The 19,467-nt window shown below is 42.5% G+C and overlaps 1 protein-coding gene across 1 annotated transcript in view; it reads left to right on the plus strand.

Annotated features, from left to right (window-relative positions):
- The window catches only part of sdk2a (sidekick cell adhesion molecule 2a), a 144,088-nt gene that overhangs the window by 84,379 nt on the left and 40,242 nt on the right, over nt 1-19,467 (plus strand). The window contains exons 5-15 of the mRNA XM_036590606.1: nt 2,701-2,834; nt 3,950-4,061; nt 4,655-4,845; nt 5,067-5,150; nt 5,622-5,816; nt 7,758-7,874; nt 8,194-8,361; nt 10,525-10,627; nt 13,171-13,347; nt 14,175-14,311; nt 14,500-14,647. Of these exons, the coding sequence (XP_036446499.1) occupies nt 2,701-2,834; nt 3,950-4,061; nt 4,655-4,845; nt 5,067-5,150; nt 5,622-5,816; nt 7,758-7,874; nt 8,194-8,361; nt 10,525-10,627; nt 13,171-13,347; nt 14,175-14,311; nt 14,500-14,647 (1,566 nt within the window). The remainder of the gene's footprint in view (nt 1-2,700; nt 2,835-3,949; nt 4,062-4,654; nt 4,846-5,066; nt 5,151-5,621; nt 5,817-7,757; nt 7,875-8,193; nt 8,362-10,524; nt 10,628-13,170; nt 13,348-14,174; nt 14,312-14,499; nt 14,648-19,467) is intronic.

The following is a 19,467-nucleotide window of genomic DNA, read 5'->3' on the forward strand; positions in this document are numbered from 1 at the left end:
TGCCCCTGCAACTTTTAAAATTTGGTCTCATGGGGATCACAGGATGGTTATATAATTTGAAGTATTGATAGCATTATTCATAAAATCTCCCATACCAATGAAATTGCATTGTTAAAACAGAGAGCTTTGCTGAGCAGCTAACATTGCTGCCTTAAATTTGTAACAGAAATACATGATTTTTGTCTATCTACGCTCCACGCATCCACATTTGGAGCACTGGCTTGTCAGAAAAAGGCTGCCACCTAAAACATACCATTCAGATACATTGTACAATGTCAGTTGCGAAAGAGCTGCCAGGCATTTAAACACTTCAGCAAGGATTATTTATAAGCTAAACCAAGATAGCACATCCCAATTCAAGTACATGGAATGAAAAGTTTTATAGTTCTTGTCTGCATAAGTGGCTGTGTTGCCTTGCGTCATCCACTTTTCCCCTCCCTGTTTCCCAAGGCAATAACAGCAGCCTGTGCAACCGGCAGTACAGACCCCACACTGTTTTTTCTTATAATCAGCTCATTGGCAAACGCCTAGACTCAAAATAATCACAACTGCCTAGCAGTCACCAAAATGGACACATTTCACTCTAATCACTGGAGGGGTAAATAATGGCTAAAGTTGGTGAGAAGGCCAGAATTTCCCACTGGAAGTAAGCCAGTTTAGCTAGCTGGCTTACCTCCGCTCAAGATGGAGCTTCTTCTGTCCAAGCAGAGACTGGGAACATATGCATATGTAACATTTTGTGATTTGAATCATAATTATGTTACTAGAGTATAGAATTTCTTTAGTTCTTTCCACTGTAAAACAGGCCCCTAGCATTGTTGTGAATTTAGCTAGCTGGCTAACTTCTGCTCAAGGTTAGCACCTTCTGTTCAAGCTAAGACTTTGCCCAGCCAGGGGCTTTATGTAAATGTAATTGAAAATTATGTTAGTACAGCATACCATTCCTAAACAGTTTCTTTCCACTGGAAAACTTACATCTAGCATTGTATCACAACAAGAGTTTAGCTAGCTGACTACCTTCTGCTCAATTTAGGGCGTCTTCTGTTCAAGACTTTAATCAGCCAGGGGCTAAATGTAAATATAATAGTAAATTATATTATATATTATAGTATACCATTTCTAAAACAATCCTCTACAAAACGTACACCTAGCTTTAATATTACATATCACAGTAGGTTATCTAGCTGACTAAATTCTGTCAGGTTCTTGCTGCTCAAGCTAAAGATTTGCTGAACCAGGGGTGTGCAAGTAATTTTATTCATAATTATATAAAAACAACACACCTTCTCCGAAACAATTAAGTTCTGCTAACAAACTATCACTTAACATTAATGCTAACTACCACAGCAACAGTTTAGCTTTCTGTCTGACGACAGTCTAAGCTGGGGCTCCTTCTGCCTGAGCTAAAGCTTTGCCCAGTCCAGCCTGGGGCTTGATCTGCGGGGGCTTCAGCTAGATGTTACTCGACCAGGCATGCGCCTGAAATCCCAGCTGAGCCTCCAGGTCCAGAGGCAGGGGTTACGTAAAACTCTCAAGTCTCCACCGGATTGCTCAGCGCCAGCTCCAGCAGAGAAGAGCTCTCCTCCTGGCTCTCGGTGTGTCAGTGTTGCCGGTCGCTGACGCTGAGAGGCCCTGACAGTGTACGATTTGTTTACTGCTCGTTGGCCGTGTCTCTCCGGAGCATTGATATTCCGCTGTGGCGCTCGCGGCCTCGCTCCACGAGAGCCCTCACTCTAATTGTGCGGGAGTCGGCTTAACCTGGCCCGCGATCGGGCGGCCCCGCTGACAGCTCGGCGGCGTCTAATCTCGCAGCGCGCCGAGTGTCGCCTCTCATTTGAGCGCACACACTCAGCCGGAGTGGCCACAATCCCAAAGCACTTCTCCTCCCTGGGTGCTCTGTGCAAACAGTATAACTAATGCGGCCTATTGGACTTTATCAGTTTGTTTATGAATGTTTGTGTGCTGGTGTGTGCGTGTGGGTGTGTGTGGCTGGCTGAAGTAAGGCTGGGCCTTAAATGGACAAACATCTTCTTCTAATGTTTTTTTTTTTTTCCAGATCATTCAATATCGATAATTTAGCATTATTATATGCATATCTTAATGTGTTTTGTTTCTAAATAGTATTTTGAACCTTGACAGAAAACAAAAGGTATGATTTTAGAAAAAAGTTACATCTTATTTACGGAAACCAAACCAGTACTTCAAAGGACATGTGGCGACTTTTTTTGCCACAATCTTCTCTTGTTCTGAGACATTTCCCTCAAACTCTCCACAGTTTCAACAAAGAAAATAGCTAGATAGCTAGCGGAGTTTCCTAACTGTTGTGCTGCTTTGCGCTGTTGTGAATGAATGGATAGACAGATTCAACCTCTCCATCTAGTGAGTAAAGACGCACATTGACGTTTACCTGAAACTCATGGCCTCTGCATAATTTTAACACTGAAACTAGCTAGCTAGCTGAGTTTCCTGTCATGCTAGTTTGCGCTGTTGTGAGTGAATGGCTAGACCGCTTAGATAGCTAGTGCAAGTGTACATTGTCATCTAGCAGTTTGCTGGTAATGCAGGACTGAGGAACAGAACAGCATGAGCATAATCATTTTGTTTAAAATACCTCAAATGTTTCATGAATATTGAAAAATACTTGTTTTTGATCTTTGACATTAGTGTCCAGAGCTTATGTAAATGTCATTTGTCTTCTAGAGCTCTCACACTGGACAACACCTTGGTCATCCTGTCCACGGTGGCGCCAGACGCGGGACGCTACTACGCTCAGGCCGTCAACGACAAGAATGGGGAGAACAAGACCAGTCAGCCGGTCATTCTCAATGTGGAGAGTGAGTATAGAGAAAGCCCATGCCACATGTACCTAAACAAATAATGCAAACCCATTGCCATGTTTAGCTACGTCTACATTGACTTAAATACACTGACATTGAAATACAGCAGCAGAGTCGAACCAGAGACTGGGATGGTGATTTGGAAGGGATGCGAATAGCTTTCCAACAGGTGATCCAACCAATACAGCATATGCAGCTTTGGTGCCCTCTGGTGGCCATCCATATATTCACCAGACCATGTTTTTACTCCCGATCAATAGTCCCTCATTCCCTGCCCAATCCGTTTTAGCCTGTGGCGGCCTGTGGTGGTCCGTTATGTCCCGCCGCGCCTCAGTGACAGCGTGATTAAGCAGCCACATAAAATCAGCCTCTCTCTTTAATAAACCCCCACCGCAACGGTGGATTTATGAAAGACAGGAGGCTGGAGAGAGAGAGGGAGACTCAGAGGGACCCACCTGTTCCACAGAGAACCGAAACGGAAGGTGAGGCAGATAAGAAGATCCGAACGAGGAGAGACAGAAGGCAGGGGAAAAAGAGTGAGAGAGTGAGAGAGATCAGTGATTGAGGGCAGGGAATCGATGCCTGGCCGGAGCCTTTCTGGAGCCAGCGAGTGATTGCAGTGCGTTTAATCAGTATGTCTGCACCTCTCAATCAGACTCCATTCAATAGCATGGCACCTTAATGATGGTATTACTGTGCGCTGAGGAGGCAGAAAGAGTTGTCTCTCAGGTGCAACACAAAGAGGAATAGAGAGCAGTGCCAATTACGCATACAATAGTGTAATGGTGAGGGTTGTATACAGAAGCAGACAGCATGGTGGAATAGAAGGGGGCTAGAGTGAAAGTAAAAGTGATGGCATAATGGAGAGGTGTGGAGATTATGGCAGATTGAGAACAAACAGCCTCTGTGAAGAACAGCACTCCACTTTTACCCCCCCAACTCACTCTCTCTCTCTCTCTCTTTTTTCTCCCACTCTCTCTTTCTCTTCCTCTCTCTTTTTCTCCCACTCTTTCTCTCTCTCTCTCTCTCTCTCTCTCTCTCTCTCTCTCTCTCTCTCTCCCTCTCTCTCTCTCGCTCATTCTCCCTCTTTCTCTGTGCCTTTCTCTACCCAGATGTGGGTGGGCCTGCTGATCCGATTGCTCCCACTATCATCATCCCGCCAAAGAACACTAGTGTGATGGTGGGGACGTTTGAGGTCACTCTGGAGTGTGTGGCCAATGCCAGGTGTGTGTGGTGTGTGCATGCACGAAAACTGCTTTTCCATCAAAAAACAGCAATTTCATTTTTTTCTGTCCTGACCATTTTAGCATTCTCACACCTTTTCATCTCCTTTCTCTCATCTCTCTCACTCTATCTATCTATCCCCCTTATACCGTTTTTCTCTTTCTTTCTCTCTTTCTCTCTCAATCCATCTGTCTCTTTCACTTCCTTTCTCCATTGCTCTCTTTTTCTCTTTATCTCCCTTACTTTACCTCTTTTTCTTTCTATCCCCCTGCCTTTCTCTTTGTCTTCCCTTTCTGCCGTTCTCTTTTTCCCTTAATCTCTTACTTTCTGTTTTCTCTTTTTCGCCCTTTCTTTTATCTTTCTCTCTTTTGATTTTTTTCACTCCCTTTTCTCCTTCTTTCCCTTGGTCATTTTTTCTTTGTTATTCTTTGTCATTGTTATCCTTTGCCTTTTTTTCGTCTTGTTTCTCTCACCTCTTCTATTTCTCTCACGTACTCTCTACTCTTTGTTTTTCTGTTTTTTTCTTCTCTTTCTTTCTCCCTGTCTTTCTATCTCTGTCTCTGCCTCTGTCTCTCACTCTCTCTCTCTTTTAGACCCCTTATTAAGCTCAGTATAACGTGGCGTAAAAACGGTGTGGTGGTCAACCGCGGCCTGAGGGACTTTGGCCGGCGGCTGACCATCAGCGGGCCACTGGTCAGTGACAGCGGCTACTACGAGTGTGAGGCATCGCTGCGCAGCAGCAGTGTGCCTTCTGTCACCGCTGGAGCTTACCTGCATGTGCTCGGTAGCCCCCCACACACCTCTAGCACACATTCAGCCATTTGATTGACTAATTCAGTCAGAATACACTTTAACAGAAAAGCTTCTGCTTTAAATGCATTTTCAGACATAGATGCAGCTTCATTGCGCTAAATTGAATGAGTACACTAAGCTTCCTTTTACAGCATTTGTGGTCTTATAAACGTTTTTATAGGCTGTGCTGCTATCTTTGACTGCTCTCTATAGAACACCCTCAGTTTGTGAAGGAGCCAGAGCGGCACATCACTGCTGAGATGGAGAAGGTTGTGGACATCCCCTGCCAGGCCCGGGGTGAGTGTGTGTGTGTGTATGCAAGTGTGCATGCATGTGTGTGTTTTAGGTGTCTGTTGGCTAACATCTAGCTCTTCCATTCATGTTAAGCCGTCCAATGACATTGCATTGGAGGCAGTTCAGAAATATCCAGTTGTGTTTCACTTGTCTCAGTGCTAGCCTTCCATGCTGCCAGCTTGGCAGTATCGTGTGATAGAGGGAGACCTACCTAGTGGGTGGGCATTGGCTATGGCTAAATTGAAGAAAAAAAAAAAACTTATACAGTACGCTGCAGTTTCTCATTAGCTTGAATTACATTTTTGCTTGTTACAAAAGAATGCATTTGCGAAGTGATGCTGCATTCTGTATGTAATGTGTAAGGATGTGATAGAGGAGGAAAACAATGTAAATGTGCAGACAGAGATACGCTAGCATCTAACAGAGAACTGCCAGTAACGGGTCAGTCTACCCCTCTCTGTCCTCTCTACCCAGGTGTTCCTCAGCCAGACATTGTGTGGTATAAGGACGCTGTCCCTATCAGCCCTGTGAAGACCCCACGCTACAGGGTGCTGGTGGGCGGCAGTCTGCAGATTAATGGGCTGCTGCCAGACGACACCGGCATGTTTCAGTGCTTTGCCCGCAACCTGGCTGGAGAGATCCAAACCAACACGTATTTGGCCGTCACCAGTGCGTACACATCATCATGTGGCACTGTCACTAGCTCCACCCACAGACCATTTCTACCACTTCACTTCAGCCTCATTCATCTGCTGCCTTATCTTACCCTGCCACATCTGTCATCTTACAAGCACACAGACTTATCAGCCGCTTTCATAAAGAGAGAGAGGATTGAGTGAGGAAGAAAGGAGAGAAGGAGACAGAGAGAATGACAGAAGGTAGTGTAGAGAGAGAAAGGCAGACAGAAAGAGAGGGCAGCAGAGGGAGGGAGAGGGAGAAACAGAGTAAGAGAGAAAGAGAGAAGCAGAGAAAGTAGGAGAGTGGGTAGCAGAGGGATTGAGAGAGAGTGGTAGGAAAGTATAGAGGGAGAAAGAGAAGCTGACAGGAGAGAAAAGCAGATAGAGAAAGGAGAATGAGAGACTGTGGGAGAGAAAGTGCAAGGGAAAAAGAGAGAGAGAAAAAGAATCATACAGAGAGAATGAGAATGAGGAAGAAAGGGATGCAGAGAGAGAGAGAGATTGTGTAGAATAGAAGCAGAGAGAGAGAGCAGAGTGTAGAAGAGATGTGTGTGAGAGAAAGAGAGAGAGAGAGAGACAGGAGCAGGGGGAAGAGAAAGAGGGAAAAGAAGAGAGGGTAAGAGAGATTTAGGAAAAGAAAGAGAAACAGAGAGATAGAAGGAAAGTGAGGAAGAGAGGGAGTGATGGGATACTATAAAGGGAGAGAGGGGGAAAGTGGAGGAGTATTGTAAAGATAGAGAGGGGAAGTGAGGGAGAAAGAGAGATAGGAAGAGAAACAGACATAGACAGAGAAGGAGAATGAGGAAGACAGGGAGGGAGAGAGTGATTGATGGGGTAGTATAAAGGCAGAGAGAGAGAAAGAGACAGAGGGCTGTGGAAGCAAAGAGTCAGGAGAGACAAAGAGAGGGTGAGAAAGAGACACACACAGAAGGAGAGGAAAACAAAATGGACAAAAAAACAGGAGAAAGAGAAAAAGAGAGCGACTCTCTTTGAAAAACAGTGGAGAGGAAGAGAGAGTGGGGAAGAGAAAGAAAGAGGCAGACAGAAGGAGAGGAAAGCAGAGAGTGGGAAAGACAAAGGTGGAGTGAGGGAGAGAGAGGAAAACGGGAGAAAGAGAAACAAACAGAAAATGAGGGAGAGGAATAGAGGGATGGAGAGAGTGAATGTCAGGATATCAAGGGATAAAGAAGGAGAGTAGAGAAGAGACAGTGAGAGAGGAAGAGAGAGACAGAAAGAGAGAAAAGCAGAGAGCCCAAGAGACAGAAAGAGGGTGAGGTAGAGAAAGAGAGGGAGAAAGGGGGAGAAAGGGAGAAAGAAACAAACAGGGAGAGGAATAGAGGAATGGAGAGAGGGTGTCAGAACAGTATAAAGGGATAAAGAAGGGGAGTGGGGAAGAGACAGTGAGAGAGGAAGAGAGGGAGAGACAGACAGAAAGAGAAGGAAGCAGAGAGTCAGAGAGACAGAAAGAGGAAAAGGCAGAGACAGGCTGAAAGAGAGGAAAGAGGAGGAGAGGATGGGAGAGAGGCCGATGGGGTGGTATAGAGAAAGAGTGAAGAAGAGATGAAGAGAGAGAGGTAGGCAGAAGAAGAGGGAAGCGGATAGTCAGGAGAGGAGGAGAGGGTGAGATAGAGAGAGAGAGAAAGAGGAAAACAGTCAGAGATAAGGAGAGTGGAGAAGAGAGATAGTGAGCAGGTACAGAGCCCACAAAGCATTTTTCTTACCTTCCAATCCTGATTTTGATAAGATTCTTTCCTTTTTTATTTTATCTGTCGTCTTTGCTTTTTTCTGTAATAGAATGCATGAAGAAAGATTCCTATGCGATAACTTTATCCCACACACACACACAATACACCTGCTCTCGTACTGCTATGCTGACTTGCACTGTACTGTCAGAGACTGTGTTATCTGAGCGGTCTCGTCCTGTCTGCCCCAGGCATTGCCCCCAACATCACTGCGGGGCCGACGGACAGCGCCGTGATCGACGGCATGTCGGTCATCCTGCACTGCGAAACGTCCGGAGCTCCGCGTCCCGCCATCACGTGGCAGAAAGGTCAGCCGCTAATCAGTCATCTCACACACCTGCCTGGACTCAGGCCTGACAAAAACAGAGTGTTATCAGAAGACCTCCTGGAGCCAGATCCATCAGTGCAGCTGCAGAGGCCGAGGCATTGTGGGATTTATCATGCCGCTAAAGCACCGGCCTTTTGATAAACGGACGAGACATCATTTTTCTGATCTCTTCCTTCAACTCTCCTAACTGGCTCTCCTTTCTCTCTGTCTCCCTCTCTCTTTCTTATCATTTTGTCTCTCTATATATATTTGTCATGCTCTCTCTCTATCTCTCTCACTCTCTCTCTCTTTCTCTACAGGCGAGCGAGTGTTGGCCAGTGGCTCGGTGCAGCTGCCCCGCTTCACCCTGCTGGAGTCGGGCAGTCTGCTGGTCAGCCCTTCTCACTTGTCCGACGCTGGCACCTACACTTGCATGGCCAGCAACTCTCGTGGCATTGACGAGGCTTCCGCTAGCCTGGTGGTGTGGGGTGAGTGAGAGCAGAGAGTAGTTGGTACAGCACTGTGCAAAAGTCAGAGTGTTTATTTAATTTATTTCATTTAAAGCGGCTATTTCTGTTTTTAACAAAAATAACAACAACTAAATGTAATGAATCTGCAGAAATATTTTTCCACACCATCTTAGACCATCAGTTTAAGAAGCTGGTTGCATTTCTTTTTTGTATTGTTCTATTTATACACATAGAACGTTCTAAAAATATATAGTAATACAGAAAACAGTGTAGTTTTTCTCCTTATGGTAGGTAGCAAAAAAAAAAATCCTGTTCTATTCAGATTTATGGTTTCATAAAATACATTTTTGGCAGCTGTTGGTTACATTTTCTGTTTCTCACAATCCAAGTAGTCCCAGTTACAGATTTCTTAAAACAATACTCTACAACTCTCAAGATGTCCTTTAGTGCAAACTTTTCAGGCTCAGTCTGGAAGTTGAGTTGTCTTCTAATAGTGGAGGGACAGATAGAAACATCTGCTGATTTTCCAGATCTGAAGTAAGAGTAGAGCTTGATTTTCTTCTATACAGTGAAAGCTTTGAGTACTGTTTATCTGATGGTGGCAGTTTTGTGGTCTAGCAGGTCTTGCATGGTTGTTAGGAGACCCATTTTCTCTATATCTTTTAATCGTTTTTGTTCCCCAGTTTTGGAAACTCTTTTTCACTGTTTTTTTTTTCACTTATTTCCTTCGACTCTTTCCCTCTATATTCTTCTACGTAGATTATCTTAGATCCAATCTCCAAAATATCTTCTAAAAAATGACGAACATACTTAATGGCCGTTGTATAGTGTATAGTATGGTATGTCACACATTGACAAGAACAGCCTATTTAATTCTGCACTCTCAGAAAAAAAAGTACTTAACTGTCATTGGCGTGGTATCTGTCAAGGGTACATTTCCAGTGTTTCAGTTAGGGAACAGTATCATATTCTGTTGAAATTGTTTTTTAACTTGCACTGACTCCATATACACTGTCCTGAGTACAGGTTCCATAGAAAAAACACTTATGAAAAGTTTTTAATATGTGCCTTTCCCCTGGGAAGGTGAAAATAGTGTACTTTTAAAACTCAGTTAAAGGGCTCATACGGTAGAATTTCCTTCACCTTTTAACAGCGGCTTTTTTTTACATGCAGTGATTTTTGTCAATCTGATTAAGACTGATGTGTTTATATGCACACTCTACCCAACAATCTGATGAAAATCTCCTTTTACATGCACACTACAAGTAATCAGATCCAAAATAACATGCAGACATAGAGTACCACTTAGGATAGACGTTACTGTGACAATAGGCATCACATGAGTCCAGTCAGAGTGAGTTGAGCAGCAGTTTATTGCCTGAGTTTTCAATTGGAGTTTCAATTTGCTCTATAGTTTCTGTAAAACCACTGAGGTTCATTTGCTCATGTATTTGCCTGACCAGCTTGTTATTGCGAGCTGTACGGCCATCCAACCTGCTAGCTGTTTTTAAGTCTTTTAAAGTTTGAAGCATAAATTTAGACTCCTCTGCAGACCATTTTCTGGCTCCCGCCATGGTGGACATTGTAAACTTGCATAATGATGCAAATGCACATGCGCAGAACTTACTTAAACTTTCACATTGGGAATGTAATTAGATACAGGTGTTTACATGGCTGTTATTCTTGTATTTAATGGATGATTTACAGGATTACCCACCTTGTTCAATCGGATAGAAATTGTATTCGGAATGGCCTTAATCGGATGTATCTGTGTACACATGGACATATTCTATTCCAATTGAGCTATTAGCCGGATTATTCATGGATATTAATGGCTGCATATCAGTGTGGCTACTGTAATTATTGTTTCCCTCCTCAGTCCAATAGTCCATATATGGAAACTGAACTGTTTTTGGCACTTACAAATATTGCAGACCTCAGGGGAAAAAATAGAATAACAAGAAAAATGAGGCCTTTAAGGTACACAATTGGGCCTTGAGGACAGCTTTGTACCTTTTAAAGTACAATTACTTGGAACATAAATCCACACAAGTGTCATAGGTATATCCCAGGCAAAGCAAAAACAAGAACAGTGTAGGATATGAGTCCCGTAAGGGGTTAATGCTCTCATAAAACAGTAATGTTTATTACATGCGAGTTATTGTCTATGTGTTCTGTCAGCGCGAACCCGCATCACCAACCTTCCGCAGGACCAGAGCGTCATCAAAGGCACCAAAGCCACAATGTCCTGCGGCGTGACCCATGACCCCAGTGTCACCGTCAGGTAACCCCTCTGTCTTTCTGCCCCATCTCCCCCCTGCCTTTCACTCCCTCTCTATCTACTAATGTCTCTCTTTCTCTCTCTCTCTCCCTCCCTGTCTCGCTTTCTCTCATCTCTCATCATCTCTGATCAACAGTAACTCACTCACTCAGTCTTGGCACTCTCTTTATTGCACTCAGTCTCATAAGAGTTGATTTAGCTGTCACCTGCTGAGCTGCTCTTATTGATTTGATCGAGGGAAACAGATGAATATGTAAACAGAGCAATAACTTAGATGCAGACTTTAATTAAACACAAGACACAGGAGATTAAACCGGGGAGTCGATGCAGCTGCAATTAAAATGTGTGTGTTTTTGTGTGCCAGAGTATATTATATATGCTTGTTGTGTGCGTGTGTGTTCTTGTGTCAGGGGGTGTTATAAATGTGTAATTTGTGTGTTTGTGTTCTTGCATGCCAATACAGGAGTGTGTTTTTTATGTGTGTGTGCATGTTTGCATGTCAGAATGCATTATATATGCTTGTTTTATGTGTATCGGAGCTTCAAGCATGTGTGTGTGTATGTTTGAATTATATACTTAATGTAGAGCACTGTGCAACAGTCAGAGATCACCCTTCGTTTATTTCATTTCTAGGCAAAACAGCCATCAAGCACAAGGTATTCCTCTTACAGAGTCAGGAATAAAAACAGAAAGCATATATTTAACAGAAACGTACATAGAGGCCTCCATAACTAAATATTATAGAACATTTTGCAGCATTTATAGTGTCCACCCTTTGCTTTTATTACACCGTCCATTCTTTTTGGGAGACTTGCTTTCAGTTGTGGAAAATATCAGCAGCGATATTTTCCACACCTCTAAAGTTCAGTCTTAGAAGTTGGTTGCATTTACTGCTTTTCACGATCCAAAAAATCCCAATTACATTTAGTGATGTTGAGGTTTGGCCTTTGAGTGGTCAGTCCATTATTCTGAGAACACTAGCAGCTTTTTTTTTTTTTGGTTTGCAAATTTTCTTCTTTAATACCTCTTTCTTTTTCTCAGTAATGGCTTCTTGACAGCTACACATCCTTTCAGACTCCTAGTGTTAAGTTGTCTTCTCACATTAGAAGGATGGAGTACTGTTTGACTGGAGTACTGTTTATCAGATGGTGACACTTTTAGTGGTCTGCCAGGTCTCGCATGGTTGTTAGGAGTCCCAATTTCTCTAAATATTTTCTTTTTCTCAGATATATCTCCTGAAAAATGAATAACTTTTACTTAATGGCCATTTTGACTAGAAAATAAATAAATGAAAGGTGGTCTCAGACGTTTGCACAGTACTGCGTATGTGTGTTTGCATGCTCATGTGTGTAAAGTGTGTTTGTGTGTGTGTGCATGACTGTTTTATGTATGCATGTTTGGTAATACATATTGCAGACCAAAATGTATGCGTGTGCTTGAGTGTTTGTGTCCCAGGGTGTATTATGTGCTTGTTTATGTATGCATGCCAATGTGAGTTAAGGGTGATTGTTTGTGTGTTTGCTTGCCAGAGTGTCTTATATATTTCATGTGTACATGTGCTTGCATGCCGATTTGTGTGTCACTTGAATCAGAGCTTTATTTAGACCGGACATTTTGGTCTAAAGCCAAATGTAACCTGAGAACATTCTGCCTGAATCTGGCTTGAACAGAATCGAAACTATGTACGACATTGACTCGAGCCCTACAAGATTTTGAACTCGACCTGACTTGAACCACACAATCAAGTTTTGAGCTTGAAACTGACCAGAGCCCAACAATATTCTGAGCGAACCCAGCCTGAGGCCAACAAAATTCTGTACAAATCTGACCCGAGCCCTACAAAATTTTGTTTGAACTGACCTGACTTAAACCATATCAACAAGGTTTAAGGCTGAAACTGACCTGAGCCCAACAACATTCTGTCCAAAAGTGACCCAGACCGCCCTGTTATCACCCAAATTGCTGAATACAGCCTGACATCTCAAATGCCAGTTAATTTAACACATACAGCTGGGAGACAATAATAGTCACCAATAAATCATAAGTAAATAAGGTAACATTTCAGTATAAAGGGTCATTTCAATGCCCTTGTAATCCACTAATTAGGCCTTAAAAAGCCAGTAGTTGGTAATTAACAGGCTGCTTAGGACTACATAATTAAATAAAAACCAGGGTGTAATAAGCATTTTCCAAAGCACGTTTATTTGTGTTATACATCATAATCTTGTGCACAAAATGTTATGTGTCCATTATTATGCACCTATTAAGCCTTATCTAGTCAATATCTGGTAATTAACTTATCAAGCTAATAACTACCAATTCTGTCTGATTATTACTGAGTCATAGCTGTGCAATGTTTGTGGTCATAGCTTCTGTTTGCTTTTTTCACAGTTTGTTGTCATAGCTGTTTTTTGCAGTATTTGTAATCATAGCTGTTTCTTTTTGCAGTGTTTGTGGTCATAGCTGTTTGTTTACAGTGTTTGTAGTCACAGCTATTTGTTTGCAGTGTTTGTTGTCATAGCAGGTTTTTTTGCTCTGTGTTTCAGGCACATCTGGGAGAAAGGTGGTCTGGCCATAGATGTGAAGTCGAGTCCACGGCTGCGTGTGGACCCCAACGGCACCCTGCACATTTCCCAGACATGGTCAGGGGACATCGGCACCTACACCTGCAGAGTGACCTCTGTGGGTGGCAACGACTCACGCAGCGCTTACCTGAGAGTCAGGTCTAAACCCACTCCTTCCTCTTTCCTCTCCCTTCACCTGTCATGGCAGATTATACACTGGCTCACAGTTGCTCTGACTTTGCTAGCTCTGCTTTCTGCCTCTTTGCATTATGGATTTCCTGCTTTTTCAATCTCTCTAACACTCCTCCTAAGAGAACACTGTTGCTCTCTCCATCCTGCAGATGTCAAAACTGTAGATAATGGGACGCTAGGAGAGTGGTGAATGTGTCTGATTTCTGGGGTCCATACAATTGTTTTTTTCAATGTCAAAGAGCATTTTGTCAGGAATTGATATTGTATTTAATAGTTAATATTTCTGTTTGTTTTATCAAAAATCACATTTTAAATGTCCGTAGGGCTGGATCAGCAACATCAGAAACAGGCCTTATTACTAATTGAACATAGCATTCTTACAAGCCTACATTAGCCTACGTTGCTAACAGTTTTTACCTAATACTGAAAAAAACAGTTATAGGGCAAAATAAACCTTCTGTGTTGTGGTTGGTGAAATGACAAGTTGGTTTTACTTAGCACTGTCAACTGTTGGTTATTGGGTAAATATTTTAACTAAGTAGGCTAACTTAGTAATTATTTTCTAGCTAATGCTAAAGCTTCAGCCTCAAGACTGTCAAGAACACAAGATTTTTTTTAGTTGAATGATCAATATTTTATTTGAAATATTTGACTGAATATTTCTTGATTTGTCTAAATGTGTGATTTTATAAAAGTGCACAAGTGCATGCAAGCATGTGTTTTGGGTACCAAAGCTCATGTAAATATATTTGTGGACCACTGACTCTTTGTCACTGTGGTTCTCCATCTTGCAGACAGCTGCCCCATGCTCCAGAGAACCCTGTCGCCACGTACAGCTCTACAGAGAAGCGCTCCATCAACCTGACATGGGCACAGGCCTTTGATGGCAACAGCCCCCTCATCCGATACATCCTGGAGGTGTCTGAGAACAGTGAGTGTGCCAGGGAAGATCCCAGCAAACCCCTATAAAAATTATGTTTAGAACATTTTGTTACATCATTTTGTGTGCATCGGACCCCCAGAATTAATGGCCCCTGTATTACAGCATCTGCTTTTACCTTACTGACCAGTGTACCCTCTCTGTGTGTGTCTTTCTCTGACTCGCTTTCTGTGGGCCAGATGCTCCATGGACGATACTCCTGGCCAATATAGAGCCGGAAGCCACCAGCGTTGTGGTAGGTGGCCTCATCCCCGCTCGCTCCTACCAGTTCCGTCTCTGTGCTGTTAACGACGTGGGCAAGGGCCAGTTCAGCAGAGAAACAGAGCGGTCAGTGGATGATACTCTCTTACTTCTTGTACTTGTTTCTTTTGTTTTTTATGGATTAACACTTTGTTAGAATTGACAGTTTGACAGAAACTCAATACACAATATGAGACATAGTTGCCTTTAGATAAGGAAAAATCAAAAACTGACCATAGGAATGGTGGACACAGGCAGACAGGAATTGAAAAGAAAGAAAAGAAAGGAGAAAAGGGGATGAGGAAGTGGATTGTTTAAATGAAAAATGATGAGTATAGATAAGAAATAGTGGAGTGTAGATATATATTTCATTGTGTATATTGCTAGTATATTAGGCTTTATGGTCTGAAATATTTAAACAGTTTGTGCACCTACTGGCCACTTTATACACTTTATAATTCGTGCATCATTCTGTAGTTTGTGTCATGCTCATATTTGGAACTCCAGGTCTAAGCAGATTTTCTCTATGAGAAAAATGAATGGTATTGTGGAAAATCGTCTTTGTCGTGATAAGTGATACTGATGCATTTTGCTCTGTGTACATTTCCCCCCTGAGTGTCACTGGATCCTAATACTACATACAAGCTGCCGCTTTAACACTGTTGTATACCAACCAACACCAACTACTCAAACTGTAGACTACTATGGCTTAACCACCACATTTGCCAAAGCTTGCTAATTTATGTGGGGTATTTTGGTGAGGTTACCAGTTTTATGATGTCAGTTCAGTGTGCAGCAGTGTTAGCTAGCATGTAGCAATGGTCTTATTTGGGTTCTTTAACAAACTTGTTATTCTGGCGGATCCAGTGACGTTCAGAGGAAAAATATATTGTATTTGGAGCACTTAGAAACACTTACTTGAACACTGCATACATAATATTGACATAACTATGCCATAAACATATCTTGCATCACATAAGTTGCCATGACAGGTTTTCTTTAGCTATATAATAGTATCAGGGAACCAATACTGGTAGTTATGACAGATGCCATAATCAGCTTATGTCATGTGATAATTTTTGCTAAGCATACTCTAGCTAGCCTTCATGACATCAGCCATTACATCCATCATGACACTTATCACTGAACAAAAATCTGTCTTAACCGCTCATGACTGCATATGACATAAGACCTCTATGACATGTTTACTGCGTGGTTATGTCAATGTTAAGTAGCCGCGTTCAAATAAAGTGTTGCCGTTTTTGTTTATCTCAGGGAACAACAGCTGAGTTTTTCAGAAATGCCATTTATTTTTGTCAGAGAGAAAACCAGCTTAGACCCAGAGTTCTACCTCTGAGGTCTGGAAACATCTACTTTGTTGGTACACCTCTATAAGACTATAGCTCCTCTTTTCCCATTTACGGTTTGTGTTAGTTATCGTCTAGCCCTTCATCAGTAGTCAGTTTCTGACCACAGGACCACTGCTGGCTGGAGCACTGTTTTCAGCCATGCAGAGACACTGAGATGTTTAAAAACCTGACCAACGCTGCTGTGCCTGACACTCACAGTAGCAGAACAGATGGGCTACAGTCAGTAATACCTAAAAAGTGCACCTGTGGTAGATGTTTCTGATAAATAGCCTATAAATGTAGATACAAAGTTGGTTTATCTCGTAAACCCAGTATATATAAATAGACCTAATGTACGTCATTAAGCTAAAAGTACTCTACGGAAACCATAGGAGCCGCAGGACACCAGCCAGGCTTCGAGTGTCTTAATCATCGATGTATTGGGATCCAGTCAGGGCAATTAAGCTCCATTCTTTTTCTATTGTGATTTAGTGCATGTAATCCCTGTAGCTTCAAATTGGGAGATTCAGCATGGACCGATTGTGGCATTTCGCTCGAGACTAAGCACGTGGTGGGAAAACAAAGAGCGGGGGCTGCAATCCCCATGTAGCCTTGCACTTAAGCACACCAGGACGCACACAAAGGCCCTGATGAAAGAAGCAGAAAGCTTTCATGTCGCAGGCTAGCCGCCCGGGCCAGCGGAGGGAGAGAGGTGCATTATCCTGCTGTAGCGGAGGAAGCGCAGCATGCTAGACAGGACGTTGGAGGGCGTGTGGAGGTTTAGTCGCTTTTGTCTGGAAGCTGCGAATCTCTGAGTCTGCCGGAGCTTCAGAAAGAAAGCTGAGGCAGTTTCCCCCTCAAACACACTCTGGTCCCGTGAGGATGGCTCTGACGTCTAGAGGCCGGCTTCTGCGTGCTTGTGCACCCACACTAGCACGCTCTTACACATATACACACTTGCATTCTATCTCTTAAGATAGTGCCTCAAGGGAGTAATGCCAAGTCACCTCAGAAAACGCATTTCAAGCAACAGTTTAACATGGATTTGATGTGTTGTGTATTAATATTAATAGACTTCTGTTCTGATCTGTAGCGTATTTGTCTATCAAAGTAGCGAGTTTGGCTTGAAAAATTCACCACTTGCCTCACTTAAACGCTAGATTTCGAGCTTCTTTGGATCAGCTAGATGCAACCTTGATGTGAGACCAATTGGATGCGACTGGGAATTATGATGTTTACTGAAAATCGAGTTGGGATCAGATCAAATTGGGGCCAGTTTTTTTTTTTTCAAAATGCGCAAGATAAAGTAAACGTCTCCGTCAGGCTGCAATATCCTGCTATAGCAAATCAATATCCTGCCGCCCAGAAAAGCAAAAGCTCTGACCCAGCTGTCATGAGCGAGGGAAAGCTCTTCAAACAGGAGCTGCAAAATATTTAAAGGGAGCAAAGCTGGAAGACTGGCTGCTGATGCAACCCTCAGTCAAGAACGAAAGCCTGAAAAGGCAAAGTTAGGCAGAAGGCTGCCTTACATGACATTATAAAGAATTCTTTCTTTCTTTATACTGCAACACAAACTGCACTCTTAGGCAAAGTTTGACAAGGAGCTCAGGATTCACTGCAGTGCTGACACAGACATATACATATAAACGCGCTCACGCAACCACATGTAGTACTACTGTTCAAACATTTGGAATCACTTGCCATAGTAATATTTGTTTATGTACAATAATAATGTTGTAATAATATTAGAAGCTAGATACCTGAAGCTATAGATGATTTCAAGTATTTTAGGAACAACAAGAAGTTATTAATGATAAATAATACACTATAGTTTTATAGTTTTATATATGTATGATAATTTCTTAAATAATCTGTGCTGGTGATGGATTTGAACACATCTGTGTGGCAACTTGGGGCATCATGGACAAATCTGGGACCCAGCCTTTGTACTTTTAATTAGCTCAAAAGATATTAACTACTTTGTTGAAAATTAGAAGGTCAACTGCTTTAATGTTTGATTGAATTTATTCCAATGTTATATAGAAACACACTCCAAAACAAATGGCTTTAAACATTTTCCTTAAGTCTTTTGCACAGCACTACATATCCACCTGTTCAGCCTAAAGCAGTTTAGCCCTTCCCTTTCATGTTGAAGTCATAAGGTGTGTTTCAGCCCGGACTGATTTCTGAACGAGGCTGAATACAGGGCAGCTGATCAGTACCGATGTCATGTACATATATCAATATTGAAGACACAGTAACAAAAACAGCATTTTTAAAAAAGCAGTAAAAAAACGGTAATTTAAAAATAAATAATGACTGATTTGGTGATTTTTTTACCTGAGAGTAAACATGTAATTTGATAGTTAATTGGTTAGTTATATAAACGTAAACAGGGCAGTTGGAGTCAAATCAGTTTATCGAACAGCAATAGCAGTTCAACAGGAAGAATGGATGGATATGAAATGAACAAATGACCTATTAACGGCCCTATGAGAACAATGTAGTATATGGCACCTTTAAACAATAGTGTGCATATACCTGTGCTGTCATACACTACTACACCATCTAAAACAGTGCATATGCCTCAATCTGCTTAAACACGTTTTGCCTTTTTCCCTCTAATACCTGTACATCCACATGCACATGCTCAGATCACAAGCTATTCTCTCTGAGCGCGCGCAGAGTCCGTGGGGGGGTGACATAACGGCTCGCGGAGCGCAGAACTTCCGAGGCATGCGCCTTTGATCCTAAGCGCCGCGTTTTTATCTCAGCCCCAGAACTGCACTCTCACCCAGGAGAAATCAAGATGTCAACTTAAATTGATTTAAGGAGAGTCGGGCTGCTTTCCTGCTCCGCGGCATTAGCCCGTTTTTTTTCTCCGTTGGCGCCTTTGATCATCATCATGCTCGGCTACAGCCCGTCTCTCCGGGTCTCCCGCGCACAGCTCGGCCCTTTGCTGTGGACTCAGGCGGCCTGAGCCGGCAGAAGAAGACAGGGCCGTAATCGTTATTCTCTCCCTTTTCTAGCCGTTTAAATCACACACAGCACAGAGCGGGTCCTAGTGTTTATCTTCCTATGATGAAGACTTTGGCTGTTCCGAAGAGACTTTCACATGAAACACTAAAACATTCTTTGATAACTTGCCTGCAAACTGTGTTTTCTCCCATCTCTGTTTTTCTCCCACCTCGCCTGCCCTCTCTTTCTTTCCCTCTTTATCCTCTCTCACCCATTCTGAAGAGGAGCTGGTTATAATTTAGAAGAAAATGGTGTATTGATAAGAGCTGATGTAAATGGTTCTGTTGTCGGTGCTGAAGAAACTGGAAATTATGGAAACTTCACAAATTGCTATTTCTTTCTGTCAAGGCAAGTCGTGTGGCTGTGCTTATATGTGCATCTTAAGAAATGTATGTCTAAATTTATGGACTGATTTGAACTTCTGAAGAAACATCTAGGTTAATTTTAAACTATTTAATGATTATATCTTGTTACCATGGGATAACACAGGCGCATAGGCAGAAATAAAATGTTGGGTAGGCCTGTGAAAAAGTGAGTAGG

This window comes from Colossoma macropomum, unplaced genomic scaffold (assembly GCF_904425465.1).
Source record: "Colossoma macropomum unplaced genomic scaffold, Colossoma_macropomum, whole genome shotgun sequence".
Lineage (NCBI taxonomy): Eukaryota > Metazoa > Chordata > Actinopteri > Characiformes > Serrasalmidae > Colossoma > Colossoma macropomum.